The following is a 15,786-nucleotide window of genomic DNA, read 5'->3' as shown; positions in this document are numbered from 1 at the left end:
CGACCTACGGTCGCTTATCTCCACAAATAGGGCAAAAATCTTCCTGATCCATGTTGATGACATGAGTGTAGACATGCTGTGTAGTGATTTTCGTGATTTTAGGGCAAAATCTGTAGGAGCAGTGTCCGAAAATGTGTTTGTAAAAATCGGCCTGAAGGTGGCGCTATATGGGACAGATTCATGTTGATGGGATGAGAGTGTAGACATACTGTGTAGCGATTTGCGTGATTTTAGGGCAAAAACTGTAGGAGCAGTGTCCAAAAATGTGTTTTAAAAATCGGCCTGAAGGTGGCGCTAGAAGAGGGCCATGTGAGAAATGAGGGGTGGGGTCTCCGCGTTGCCTTGGCGGACGAATAGGTACCGGCCCCGGTTCTCCCGGACGCTCCTAGCGCGAGTTACGGCATTTTATGTGAGCTGCAGTGGAGGGGGTCCTCCACTGGGGGCGCCACCACTTTGCATCCGTTCTGGAGCACCAGGAGTGGGTGGTCCCCAGGAATTCCCCGTGAGCAGCCCCGTTGGGGTGGTCATTTGGTAATTTTTGCACATTTGGTCATTTTTTACACCTGGGGATCCCCCAGGGACCTGGGGGTCCCTGGAGCTCCGGGGGTCCTTGGAGGTTGTAGTTTGGCAGGTAAGGAGTGTGTGTGCAAAATGTGGCATGGATGGGGGCAACGGTTGTGGAGATATGAGCAGGGCAAAAGTGTGACGTGTGACGTGTGACTCACTGACGGACGGACGGACGGACGGACAGCCGGTGGAGGTTTTGGTAGTAAATGCGACCTACGGTCGCAATTAACCACTTAAACCCTATATACCGGGATCCCCCAGGGGTGTATACTTGGTTCCCTCCTTTTCCCCCTCTACACAAAATATCCTTGTCATAAATAGCTGATCTAACTGTAACTGTACAAGCTACAAGCTTGTAGATTTTTGCAGAATGTTCGCCTATTGATACTAAATGTTCACCTATTACATGCCCAGAATAGTGATGCTAGGGTTCGTGTGGTTAAAGGATTATGTCATTTGTTTGAAAGCGCGCGTTGGTTGATTTGACCGAGGCGAGGTTTGTTTGACTTTTTCACATTCTCTGGAACAGCAGTAAAACACCTTCGCTGTCAAACGTGCCTTAACAGCCTCAAAGGTAAATCCTTGGATCCTCAAGCCAGGCCTAGATGTACGCCGGGCTACAGTTCATTACACATCGAAAACAGAAATAGTTTCTCTTGGCGATGACGCAGCATGTCTTGCCGTTTAACCAGAGCACTGTCATTCTTTTCTCCAACGACCATGCTCTATGAAACCAACTTCTCGCCCCCTTCTCTATGGAAAACAGTGATGAAGCGAGTCCGGCCTGCTCAGAGAAATGTTCACATCACTGCTGTTGCCATGGTAACCTCATAACTGCCATTTATCTTTGAACCTAAATGGAAAGATCCAGAATCAGAGCTTGATAGAGAGGTACGTATGGACGTGAAGCAGGGTGATCTGTGCTCACTCAGATGTGCCTGTTTAAATAAAGGTCAAAATATTAATCCCAGAAGACCTCGTCAGGAGGGAACACAACTGCCTGCCCAATAAATTTACTTCATCATTTGTTTGACTGCAGACAATGAATTGAAAAATGACCAACAACCTACGGCAGTGTTGCAAGCCAAGAACTCGTCATCAGGCTTAGCTGTGTGACAAATTGCCATTTCTGCACTACATCCCATGCTGGTCCAACCTTTGTTTTATGTCACTGTTGAATAGACACCATGCATGCCTCCTCATAACGTCCTTTAAAGGCCTGACAACATTTTAGATGCTGGACATTTAATTAATGTTGAAAAACTGTGCTAAAAATGTACCTTCTTATAAACAATAAATATGTTCTAATCTTCTAAATCTTGGAATTCAGTATTTGAACAGCCCGAAAACATATTGTGAATAAACTCACCCAAGCTCTGTATAATCCAAAACAAGGATACTTATATGATCAATATACAATACATTTATTATTTAACAGCAGAAAGGCTTCCGGAGCTTTGCAAGTATAGCTAGCTTTGAATATCATAAATGTATCATCAAACTGCCTCATCCTCAATCTTCTCCATCTAATTACTTTCACCTCCAACTTCAATCACATTTTCACAGTTAATATTCCTATATCCTACCATGAATAGCAAAAATAGTCAATAGAATCTAAAAAAGTAGCGCGATGCGACATGTAGTGAGCTTGTACATCCGCTAGCTTCGTAAATGTAAACTTTTTTGAAAATGTTTGAAGATTTAATTACATTTCAATCTATAGCGACATGTCCAAAATAAGGACAAGGTAGGAATTGTTTAGTTACTTTGATTTGAAAAACATATACTGTACAGTAGAGTAACGTCAGCAGTAATGTGCATTATATTTGTGCATCTGACCGAATAAGGGGAGCGGGCTGTTAACTCCTATGTAAGGATTAGATTGTTCATGTTTACATTTCAACTGTACATGCCAGATGTTAAAAAATCTGTCTGCTATGACGCGATTTATAGGTCACGCTGCTGTTGCTCTAACTTTGGCATCTGGATGAAAAGCACTTGAGAGCTGGATAGACTAGACCAGCGCTGCAGCAATTTTGTTATATTTATCTATCTATCAGTTCTTCTCTAGATGATGCTGCGCTCAATGCATTCAGCCGTTTTATGTACATTCTTTCACAGAATGTTTTACTAAAGGGCTTATGAATTATGACAGGTACTTCAGTGGTCTCTCAGACACACACATGTGTATGTACACATTACAAGCACACACACAACACACGTGCATGTACACAATGTTTGCTTTTGTTCTTTGTCTTGTTAAGCATTTAGGTCCACTTCTTTGTTGTTGTGAAAACCACTTGGCTAAAAGAAGTATAATTATAAAATACATATAATTAAAATGATTAAAACTGTATAATTATAAATAAATACAAGCTGATATAATGGTTTATGAATTCAGTGGTTTATGCCTTAAGTGTAAAATGTTCTTTCCGGAGTACTCCAGTGGTTCACCAAGTAAGAGCATGTACCACATAAATAAGACTATTCCTTCTTCTCAAAGCTGACCCCGGTTCAAATCCGACTGAAGCACTATACTGCATGTCATCCCCTCTCACTATCCCCTGCCTTTCCTTTCTCTGTGTTCACTGTACCTATCCGAAGTAAAGCATGAAATGCCAAAAATGAATCTTGAAAAATAAATAGATTTTCCATGCTGCGAAACAAATTTACAATTTTACGGCATGGAGATGCATTCATGTGTGTCAATTATGACAGCATCTTGAGTGGATTCGTAAAAAGTTCAAAGCTGTTTGGTTTAGTGTCCAAAGAGGACGGAAAGAACTCTTGAGTTGGTGAATGGTAAACTAATTAGTTTGACTGAAATAATTTTGGGCACGTTCGCACTCATACAGTATGCATATGCACGTATGCATACATGCATATGCATGCACTAATTCACATCAAAGCACAGATTACACACGTCAGCCCACACAAACTATTGCACATCCATGTACTGTACAGTATGCACACTCATATGTGCACTGCACGCACCCAGAAACACGCACTACCAATACTATGACGTCAGGGATGGAAGAGTCAGTCAGAATATATTACCATAAAAGACTCACAATTTTATCCTAAACAATATGGCCAAAAGGAGTCGATATCTTTTTCCACAGAGAAGTCTGTGATTAATTGGACGGTACCATTTGGAACTCTTGTGGTTACAACAGCGTATATAAAAGTACGTTGTCTTTTTCTGCTACAGACTTATTCGCACAGCGACTCTTAAATGTTAGCATTCTTAAACATCGATATCTACAGTATCTATCTGTCTGTATGTCTATACTGTATATACAATATTGTGTGTGTGTGTGTGTGTGTGTGTGTGTGTGTGTGTGTGTGTGTGTGTGTGTGTGTGTGTGTGTGTGTGTACCTCACTAGTGATAACAAGGTGGTAGATGTTGTACTGGACAGGGGGCGGGGTCCAGAACAGAGTGACAGATGTCTCTGTGAGGTCTCTGGTCTCAAGTTGGGACACTCCAGCCATCTCTGGACAGACAGACAGACAGATAGACAGACAGACAGACAGAGGTAGAGACATAGCAAGGGACAGACAGACAGGCACGAACAGATGTGATTCATCATTTAAACATCTGGACACCAGCATTACAGCAGTCTTCAAATATATTAATTCCCTAATGCAATGCTAACAGTGCTGAACTGGCGCGTTATTGTTGTGTCAATTTGTGCCATGAAAACCTCCTGTCATCTTCATATGACTGATGGTTTCATACTGTAATCCTTTAAAACCCAGAAATGTCTCTCACTCACCCTAAGCCAATGATATCTGTACAGGAAGTACACTACTTACAGTATATTACATCACTTACTCTTTTTTTTCCTCATTGTTTGTTTGTTCGTCCGTCCGTCCGTCCGTCCGTCCTTCCTCCCTCCCTCCCTCCCTCCCTCCCTCCCTCCCTCCCTCCCTCCCTTTCTCTTTCTTTCTCTTTCTTTCAGAGAACGTCATCTTCTCTCTGTCTCTCAAGCTTATGCTAGAACTCGGTGAACTAATAGAGCAGCAGGAAATAATTAGCAGTGGACTGCTGAATCATTATCATCTAAACCGTGACAGACAGCCTATTAAGAGATTATACCTACAGCATAATAGCCTGTGTGGTAAAGGAAGTTTACATGCGTGCCACTCTCTCTAACTCACTAATCACTAACTGTCTCTGGACCCAAAAGTAGGTCCCGGATGAGGAATAATGGGTTATCCTACAGAAAAACGCACACATACCACACCGTACCATTTTGCGCATATGCGTATTAAGCATGCCAAGACAAACATTAGAGTCTGCCAGGCAAAGCTGGATGGATGATTCATAGCCACTTGTAACGAGGGCACATTTGATAATATTTCACAAATTTGTTTTTACTGCTGGAGTTCTCATAAAAAACAGTTGCAGTATTTTCTGCACAACACATTACATCATGGACTCATAAAGCATAGCCCTTTTCTGATGACAGGATAGAAGGACTTGCCCCTTTGCTTCACTCATACTGTACATGTAGTATACTGGTCTCATAAACTATTACAACACCCTAACATAGATGCTCTATTAGGCTGTAGTTTTTTTATTGTAGCAATCACAGACAGAAGTATAGAGAGGTATGGAGAGGCGAGAATTGTCCTGTGGATTCTGCACATAATGGTATTATAAACCATGCTATGAGTTTGTTTTACCAATCTGAATAGGTAAATTAGACATTAAATGACAAGCTTTTGCTGAAGTGCATACTGATCACATTACCGGTATATTAATCCTTATTTTATTTCAAAGCTATATTCTTTTCTTTTTTTTCTTTAAAGGACAACTTCGTTTTTTACAACATGGGTTCATATTTTAGATAATAATTAGAGAAAAGAAAAGATGAGAGTTAAATTGTTTTCATTTACTTCTTTCTATCCTTTTAGTGATTTCAACGATTTTGATTTGCATGCATGCCCCCAGGTTGGGGGCATGCATGCAAGTGGCTAAATATGCATTTTTAGATACAATAAGCCCAAGATGCACTGCAATCTTTCATGAGCAGATGTGATTTATGGGGGCTGGTGTAAGTAGTAACAAAGAAATTGCCGGCTTATTGTATCTAAAAATACATTTAGCCACCTGTACTAAACCTAACCCTAAAACAATAGAAAGAAGTAAATGAAAACATTTTAACACTCATCTTCTCTTTTCTCTAATCACAATCTAAAATATGAATCCTTGTTGTAAAAAAACAAAGTTGTCCTTTAAGCAGTATGTATGATTAGTCCAAGCTCATATTTATATAGACAAACGCACCAATGCAGATGCAAACTAACAGTAGGTGTGCAAGTATGCATGCGCTCACTCACACCACCCTGCTGTTGGTTTCATTGGTCAATATAGTAATTCCCCTATAAGTCCCCCACATCATGTCCATGTTTGAGGCTATGTGTGTTATGCAGAGCTGGCCTAGTTCCACATAATGTCATAGTGAGGGCTTCATAATGAAAAACTTCCACTGTTGGAATCATTGCAAGTTGAACCAGTTCCAAACAGAGCTTCCAACTAAGCTAATGTTGCCTAGAAACCACAACAACAGTGAAAATACGAGGTAAACGGGACAATTTAGGCTCATTCAATATTAAGTTTTATGGCTAAAGTAGGGGTTGCTAACCCTCTAAATTACAGGCCACTAATTATGCTGACATTATGCGTATATGAAGTCATAGACGACGAGTAACCATTTCTATTGCTTTTGTCATTTTAAGAATTTAATTTGAACAGGACCTTCAGGGCTGTGGAATCTTTCTTCATCGGCTCAAATTCAAAATCCCCAAAAGAGGGTTAAATTCCCCTTAGACTCACCGATATCACAGTTAGGCCCGGTCATCCCTGCCTCACACTCGCTGCAATCAGGTCCGGTGAAACCACGGCGACACACACACCTGCCCTTGACGCAGCGGCCCTTGTTGCTGCAGTTGTTGGGACAGGCTTTGGCCGAGCAGTCCGCACCGGTAAAGCCCACTTCGCACACACATTTCCCATTGACACACCTTCCACGATTGTTGCAGTTGCCAGGGCAGGCCTTATCAGCACAGTTTGGACCCTCGAAACCCGAATCGCACACACATTTGCCATTCACACACCTTCCACGGTCACTGCAGTTGTCAGGGCAGGTTTTCTCCGAGCAGTCCGGGCCAGTGAATCCAGGATTGCACACGCACTGTCCGTTAACACAGCGGCCTTTGTTGTTACAGTTACCGGGACAGGAGTCCTCCGAGCAGTCGGCACCGCTGGAACCGGAGTCACACACGCATTTCCCATTTACACACCGTCCCCGGTTGTTGCAGTTCCCGGGGCAGGCTCTCTCAGAGCAGTCAGGTCCCGTGAAGCCAGACTTGCAAACACATTGTCCGTTCACACACCGGCCACGGTTATTGCAGTTCCCAGGACAGGCCTTGTCTGAGCACGTTGGCCCGCTGAAACCGGAGTCACAGACACATTTCCCGTCCACGCACCTGCCTTGGTTGCTGCAGTTGTCGGGGCAGGCACTTTGGGAGCAGTCTGGGCCGGTGAATCCGGGGTCGCACACACACTGCCCGTTCACACACCTGCCCTTGTCGTTGCAGTTCCCAGGGCAGTTGGACTGGCTGCAGTCCGGCCCACTGAATCCCGGGAAGCAGACGCACTTCCCGTCAACACAGCGACCCTGATCACTGCACTCGTTGGGACACTCATCTATCCCTGGTTTGATGGAACAACCAGCACCTGGAGGAGGATGGAGAGATGGAAGCAGGGCGGGAAAGAAATAGAGAGAGAGATAACGGGGCAAAGGAGGTGATGAGAGGGAGAGAAACAGATAGGGATACATTTTATTTAGGGCATGTTATTTCAATTATTATAATTTAATCATATCAGTTGAAAAAGAACATGCAGTTGTTATCTTTGCCAGGCTGAGGGCGCCTCCAGATACAGAGTGCTTTGGCTCCTGCTTTTGGGAGCGGCACTCATGTGAAAAGATTTACCGTATGTCGTAGAAACCCTATTTCCACCCACAGCTTCATGACTGCTGCCACTCAAGACTTACACAGCCCTGGGTAGACCACCCAGCCTGGTGGAGATATGCACTCCACCGAGCACCCCTTTCTAGCCTATCAATGTAGTCAGGGCCCAACTTTACTAAGCATGCACACTATATGTAATATTATAGATTTGATGTTTTGTTTGTTTAGCATTTGGATATTGCCAACATTGCACATGCATGCCTGTCTGCCCTGGAAGATTCCTCTCTTCTGTGATCCTTCCTAAAGTTTCTTTCCTCGCCTGGTTGAAGGTCTAAGGACAGGGGGGTCCTTTTCCACTTAGTTAAATGGAAAACCCAGTGTCTGGGGCTATGAAAATACATTTGACTTTGAGTTCATTATGAATAAACTAAAGAAGAAAGGGTGGGACGTTTTAGACATGGGTTTGAAGAACAGAGGAGAGTGGGATCCCATCCCACCCACTAGACTCAAGAATCACATGAACCTCTAAGGAATAAGGAATGTCTCTGAGCTTTCCTACTGTTTATAAAATGAACTTCCAAGAGACTGATTTGTCTCCTTTAAAAGAAAAGAAATGCTGTGTATGTTGGGGGGAAAAAAAAAAAAAACTGAATCTGATGGTGTCCTCATGTGTGTGAAAACAAAAGATGGGGAAAAAGAGTAAATAAATAAATATATAAATAAATAAACTAGAAATGGGTGGTCTGTTTGAATATACTGTACAGCTCCAACCAGACCACTCCTTATGTCGATGGATTATTTTCTGTGTGCGAGTGCGTACGCACGCAGGGATGATTTGTGAAGCTGCAGTTGATTAAAGGGATATGTAGATTGAGATCACACTGGGCAGAGCACTGGAACACACGCACACGCACACGCACACACACACACACACACACACACACACACACACACACACACACACACACACACACACACACACACCTGCCAACGCACACATGGAAAAACACAGACACACACACACACACATGCACCTGCCAACAAGACACACATGTACCGGTATGTGCACGCACGCACTCACTCACACACATACACACAAACACAAATGGATGGACGAACACACGGATGGACGCATGCACATGGATGATGTAATTTCATTTGATATTGCTAAGGAAGGTGTTCCAGTTAATAGTGCGATCATTACTGATGTCAGCTGTTCTCTGACAGGCAGCTGACTACTGTAAATGTGTCATGCAGGATTACTGAGATGACAGTTATAGTTTTATGATATGAAAATACTCTGTAGGAGAAATCACTTCTCTAAGAAAGTGTGTGTGTAAAGTACATAACAGTGTGTGTGGGAGCTGAGCGTGTGGGAGGTTTTGTGCAAAAAAAGAGGGTGTCTATGTCTATGTGTGTGTGTGCGTGCGTGTGCGTGTGTGTGTGTGTGTGTGTGTGTGTGTGTGTGTGTGTGTGTGTGTGTGAGTGTGTGTGCGCGCGAATGTGCACGAGTGTGCACGAGTGTGCACGTGTAACATCATAAAAAGGAGTGGTATGTAGGATGATTCAACAGAATGGGTGTTTGTGTGCAGTGTGCACACGTGTGTTTCCATGAGTGGGAGTGTGCTTGTGTGCATGTGGAAGAGATGAAGGAACAGAGGGAGACAGATAGTGTGTGTGTGTGTGTGTGTGTGTGTGTGTGTGGGGGGGGGGGTGCACACAGTAAGAGCAAGAGTGTTAATTTAACTTTCAGAGGCCTGTAGGGGTTCATTTCTACACTCTCAGATTGAAATTGAGACTCAGGATACTGAGGCGTGGATGAGCTTGTTTTAAGGCAGTGGAATTGTTGGGTGATTCAATGGGCTGGGCAGTGAGGAGAACAGTGAGCTAATATCGCCTCCAGAGACAATTATAAACGTATTACTCTAATTCACTGGTTCTCACACTTTTTAATTTCAAGGACCCCCATGACACTGCGAGCGTATAAATGGAACCAATTGGACATGTAAGGGTCCATTTGGTTCCATGTGTACACTCTCATTATTATCATTAATATAATATTAGTGTGGTTGCTATAGGCAACCTACTATTGTTCTAGGTCCGAGAATGTTTTGCCAGCAAAGTGAACCTGCTTTTTGTTAACCTTTGCACAACAAAAAAGTTAAGCTTTTGGCCATGCTTCACTTGACATCCACAATATCTAATATAAATGGTAAGACGGACTTCAGTTCCCAGTGGATTCCTCGCAACTCACGTCAGTGCAACCACACATGCAGTTTTCCAGAATTGCACCTTTCTAGTTAGTGTGGTTGCTATATTCGGTCCGAGAATTCTTTGCCAGCAAAGTGAACCTGTGTTTTGTAAATGTTTTGAGTGATGTTATCTGGGTTGTAAGGCTGCACAGCAGAAAAGTGAAGCTTTTGGTCATTCCTTCAATCGCCAGCTCAGTAAGGTGTAATAGAGAATTACAGCTTGTACAATTATTGGATTAGAGATTCTGAAAGATACCTTAAATCCTCATATCGACCGTATTGATTGATTGATTGATTGAAGACTTTATTAGAAGTTTGCATAGGAAAAGGTACAGTTTCATGACGGTACAGTTCACTGGTACAAGGTCTACTAAAAGGAGATCCATGAAAAGACTAAGCTTATTTCCACTGGAAACCATTAAAGTATCGTATACGGACTTACTCCCCGGATAGGCGATTCCAGACTTAAGAAAGTCCATTCGAGAAGAACAACGAATATTTGAAGTGCTATTGTATTAGCACCAGAACGGGTCTACTCTTTATTATTAAAGATACAGGAGCTCAAATGTTAAACCCCAGCCTTGGACCCCCGGTTCTACTCTACAGCTGAGCAAGGTAGATAGCTCTCGTCGTGAGATCAGATACATCGGACATATCAACCTGGTATCATGCACGAGCCCTTTGCTACAGGCAGGGGCGTCACACCAAATTCTGGGCCCTGGGTACAAGGATTCACAGCGGGCCCCCCATGAATGTTAACTATTGAAAAATAGCAGATATACAAGCTCACAGCGCTGCACCGAGTGCCGCGCAGTGAGCTTGTAGATCTGCTATTTTTGAAAAATCGTGAAAATGTCTGCAAGAAACCTATGTCAAGGACCCCCAAGATGATATGTATTTGGCCACGGACCATGATCTCAAAATATTTAGTTCCAGGGACCCCCAGAAGCAAAATTTGAGTTAGAAAATTAATGTTCGCTTCAAAAATACATAAATTATATTCAAAGATCTTCACACATTTTCACAACTTTTCAAAAATAGCAGATCTACAAGCTCGCAGCGCGGCACTCGGTGCCGCGCTGTGAGCTTGTATATCTGCTATTTTTCAAAAGATAAAGTTATTAGGGCCCCTCTACCTTGGGCCCCAGTAACTCAGTCCCACTTTCCTACCCCTTGTGACGCCCCTGGCTACAGGTACCTTTGCTCTCCTTGGAGGAGCAGCAGCCTCCATCAGTTCCTCCACACTTCTCCCTGAGGTCAGACACCTCTCTCTCCAACCTCTCCAGCCTCTCCCTCAGGGCAGCGAAGTCTGCCTCGCAGCCACACGACCCGGAGCCCGAAGCGGGCGGGATCAGTTGGATTCGGTGGGTCAGCACTAGAGGAGAACCTGGAACCAGGTCCAGTTCTTTACCTGAGAGACACAGAGTGGGGCAGAAGATGATCTAAATCTAACAGGGAAATGAGTCTGACAGAAGAATCGTCTTTATGTGACTTGTTTGATAACTAGAAATACTGTTCCTTCGAAACAGTGTGGGCTCGATTCCAACCCAACAAATAGGATACTTTAAGGTACTGTAAGGTACAGTACCCTACAGTATTGTACTGTACCTTACTATACTGTACTGCACCTTACTGTACTGTACTGTACTGTACTGTAACTTACTGTACTTTACTGTACTCTACTGTAACTTACTGTACTTTACTGTACTCTACTGTACCTTACTGTACTGTACTTTACTGTACTCTACTGTACCTTACTGTACTGTACTGTACCTTACTGTACTCTACTGTACCTTACTGTACTATACTGTACTGTACTCTACTATGCCGTACTACTGTACCTTACTGTACTATACTGTACTGTACTCTACTATGCCGTACTATAACTTACTGTACTGTACTCTACTGTACCTTACTATACTGTACTTTACTGTACTCTACTGTACCTTACTGTACTCTACTGTACTTTACTGTACTCTACTGTACCTTACTGTACTGTACTGTATTGTACTTTACTGTACTGTACTTTACTGTACACTACTGTATCTTGCTGTACCTTACTGTGCTGTACGTTACTGTACTTTACTGTACTTTACTGTACACTACTGTACTGTACTGTACCTTACAGTACTGTACTTTACTGTACTCTGCTGTACCTTACTGTACTTTACTGTACTCTACTGTAACTTACTGTACCTTACTGTACTGTACTTTACTCTACTCTACTGTACTGTACCTTACTGTACTTTACTGTACTCTACTGTACCTTACTGTACTGTACCTTACTGTACTGTACTTTACTGTACTCTACTGTACCTTACTGTACTATACTGTACTGTACTCTACTGTGCCGTACTGTACCTTACTGTACTGTACTCTACTGTACCTTACTATACTGTACTTTACTGTACTCTACTGTACCTTACTGTACTCTACTGTACTTTACTGTACTCTACTGTACCTTACTGTACTGTATTGTACTTTACTGTACCTTACTGTACTGTACTCTACTGTACCTTTCTGTACTGTACCTTTCTGTACCTTACTGTACTTTACTGTACTCTACTGAACCTTACTGTACTTTTACTGTACTCTACTGAACCTTACTGTACTGTACATATTCTATGTGTTCTAGATCTACATTTTTGATTCTGTGTTTGGGAACCAGCAACTGTCAAATGGACTCCAACTGTAGTGGAGTATATTGAGTGCATATACTGTAGGCTAACAATCCCAGATCACATCTGTCCTCCACTATGTCTATAACCAAGGCGTTCTTCTATGTGGCCACTCCAGACTGAGGAGTGGAGCATGGCTTTTATTGTGTTTGTGGATCTGACTTGGAAATGCATTGGTTTTGATATCTCCCTGACAACCAACAACAACCACTAATATGGCTGACTGTCCCTGCGGGCTCTAGGATATATGGCTATGGGATTTACATCCCATCGCCCGGACTTGATTCTTGATCACAGCTGTGTAATCAGTAGAGTGGAGAGGGACATTTATTTATAGTTTTAACTATAACTATAGTTTTATACATCACACAGCTTAGACATTTGGATCAAATCAGAGAGCAGACCTGTGTGAACGCAATGATATAGATAGCATATCTGAAGTGTGAACACTGCAGCCACAGCGCCTTAACATAAACATGGGTCTATTATCCTTCTCTCCACTCTACTAAACCCATTGGAAATGCATTGGGTGCTTAAAGTTAAACATTTTTATTTTTTTATATTTATACTACAAAACATTTCAAAAAGAAAAATACACGCACACTTGTCCTCAGTAAGCTGAACACATAAAAATTTGAATGGTGTTGAAAGGTGTAAGCGTTTAAGAGATGAAGCGCGCCAAAGTTTTAGGATACTGACTAGTATAGAAATAAATAATGAAGATAACATACGTGTGCTCGCCTTTAGGCGAGCCCACAATTAGATATTTAATTGAGCTTTAGGAAATCACAGGGTGTACTGATGTACCAAAACAATAGATGAAAACATATTGTCACTGTTAGGCAGAAACCTTGTATGTTTAAAAACGTTACTTTTCAGGACAAAAAGAACCGTGGATCCAATGTTATAATTTAGTCAGAAGCTCATGTTAATACTTAATACTTAATAACAAGAGCTTATTTATGAAACCCACAGACAGTCTTAACGACTTTCAAAACTGGCATCCCTATTTCGGGCATGTTATTATATGCGAAAAGAAAACTTTCGAAAGAAGCAAAAATGGCAGATCTGCGAGTTGAGTTTTTTGCGGATATTTTCGCACATTTTGCGCAACATTGTCATACGATGAAGTACAGAATAACATAGGGCATTCATTTATGATATATGGCGATACAAGGTTTATGGCCAACGGCAACGATATAGTCATTTTCACGACATCTTTGTTCCATCAAATACCTCCTTGTTGTGAGTTGGATGAATCCCCCTGAGTGACACAACTCTCTGAGATCACCACCTGACAGAAATACAAGGCATTATAACTTTAACCATTATTTTATGCTTTAACGATTACAAAATAGCAGATATACAAGCTCACAGCGTGGCACCGATTGCCACGCTGCGAGCGTGTAGATCTGCTATTTTTTATAAAATCTTGAAAATGTGTGCAAGTCTTTGAATATCTTTGACCCGATTCTATAAATGGCTTCTAAATCCTTCTACAGTGGTTCTCAAACCTTTTCATGTCAAGGACCACCAAAATTACATGTATTTGGCTGCGGACCCCCATCTCAAAATATGTTGTTCCAGAGGCCCCCCAGAAGCAAATATTTGAGTTACAAATGTTCTTTTAAAAAAATATATATATTCAAAAATTTGCAAAGAATTTCACAATTAAAAATAGCAGATCTACAAGCTCGCATGTGGCACTCGGTGCCACGCTGTGAGCTTGTATATCTGCTATTTTTCAATAGTTAAAGCATAAAAGAATTCCAGGTCTCAATGGGTTTAACCTTATAGTCGGGGGATATCTTAAAAAGTCCTGGAATAAATTCCTTACCAATACATTTCTTCACCAATGTGTTTGTAAAGGTGTCTAGTAACACATCTCACAAAGACTGAAATTCAATTTCCCTAGGAGAATCCGTGACAGCTGATTAAAGTTGGTGTCCCATTAAATTAACTATACAGATATCATGATTCTGATTCCATTGCAAGCATTTGTTTTGCATGAAAAACATTCATTGGGCTAAAAACATCCCCACAAAAATATGGTATAATGATGAGTCATCACTTTTCAAAGTTTTTGGGGAGCCACCTTTACCCCAAGGAATGTTTTTTGTGCAAAACAAATGGTTGCAATGGATTCAGAATCATGAAAAGCCCCTAGTTTGTCCCCTCACATGCTACTTAAAGCATATTTATTTTGGCATGTTTTATCCTGTATAGTTAATTTAAAGGGATCCCAACTTTCAGCAGCTGTCACGGATTCTCCTAGGGAAACTGATTGTCAGTCTTTGTGAGATGTGTTACTAGACACCTTTACAAACACATTGGTGAAGGATTTTTTTGGTAAGGAATTTATTCCAGGATATTACACTATTTCTGAAGATATCCCCCGACTATTAGGTAAATATTTTGAGTATTATTGTGTGAGAGAATTGAAGATTAGCTCAACGACTGGTTTGTCATAATGACTGACTATTGATCGATCACCTTGATTGAGTTCTGGTTGGTGTCCCGGGGTAACCTTTGACCCCTGACCCCTAGCTCCTGGGAGGTGGGTGGGGTCAGAAGGAGAGCAGGGCCAGCTAGCAGCAGGCTGACAAGGAGGGTGGATGGGACGAGGGGGGGCATCTTTAGGACCAGGTGGAGGGCTCGTTAAGAGGTCGTTGAGAAGATTGTCCCTCAGGTGGTCAAGGAGAAGAGGGGGGTGTCCTGGCGAGACCAAGCGCGTTAACTACTGTATAACTGTAACTGTGAACATAGAGTTTTAAGTCAAGTGGATGGCAGAGTCCACACCACAGCAAACAACATTTGTGAACTATATAAATATCGTTATAGTTATAACACTTGGTGTGAAGTGTGAACAGCCCTTAACTCAGGAGAGTTGAGCTAGAAGACATGTTTCACAAAGGTATTCAAAGTTATGTAGGCTGTGGTTTGTAATGCATTAGGGCCACGGACCACCACAACTCTGAGAGTAAACAAATGGAACATTCATACTCTCAGAGTTACTATCAATCATTTAACACTCTTGAACCCCCTCACAGACCCCTCGGGGTCCCCGGACCCCAGTTTGAAAGCCTCTGCTCTGGTATAGACTTTTGTAGATGGCTGCACTACAGTACATACCAGGGCGGTTGTCTCACTCTGGTATTGCCTCCTTTTATTTCAGTCAAAGTCTCAAACGATGATCCTTGAGTGAGAGTGCTGTCGGCCTGTGGCTCCTACCTCTTCTGTGTTCACCCTCCACTGTGCACCTCAGGGAGACTTCCCCTGGCAACAAGACAAATAGAAAACACACATT

General features: G+C 42.3%; 1 protein-coding gene across 1 annotated transcript in view; it reads right to left on the bottom strand.

The window, feature by feature from the left end:
- Nucleotides 1-15,113, bottom strand: part of tnxbb (tenascin XBb) — a gene marked incomplete at both ends in the record, with an annotated part of 39,958 nt that extends 24,845 nt beyond the window's left edge. The window contains 5 exons of the mRNA XM_080735559.1: nt 3,947-4,062; nt 6,411-7,313; nt 11,000-11,212; nt 13,716-13,773; nt 14,973-15,113. Of these exons, the coding sequence (XP_080591685.1) occupies nt 3,947-4,062; nt 6,411-7,313; nt 11,000-11,212; nt 13,716-13,773; nt 14,973-15,113 (1,431 nt within the window). The remainder of the gene's footprint in view (nt 1-3,946; nt 4,063-6,410; nt 7,314-10,999; nt 11,213-13,715; nt 13,774-14,972) is intronic.
- Nucleotides 15,114-15,786: the final 673 nt, after the last annotated feature.

Source organism: Nannobrachium achirus (assembly GCF_963921795.1).
Source record: "Nannobrachium achirus genome assembly, chromosome: 10".
NCBI lineage: Eukaryota > Metazoa > Chordata > Actinopteri > Myctophiformes > Myctophidae > Nannobrachium > Nannobrachium achirus.
The sequence above is the reverse complement of the archived record's forward strand: the minus strand, read 5'-3'. Positions and strand labels throughout refer to the sequence as shown.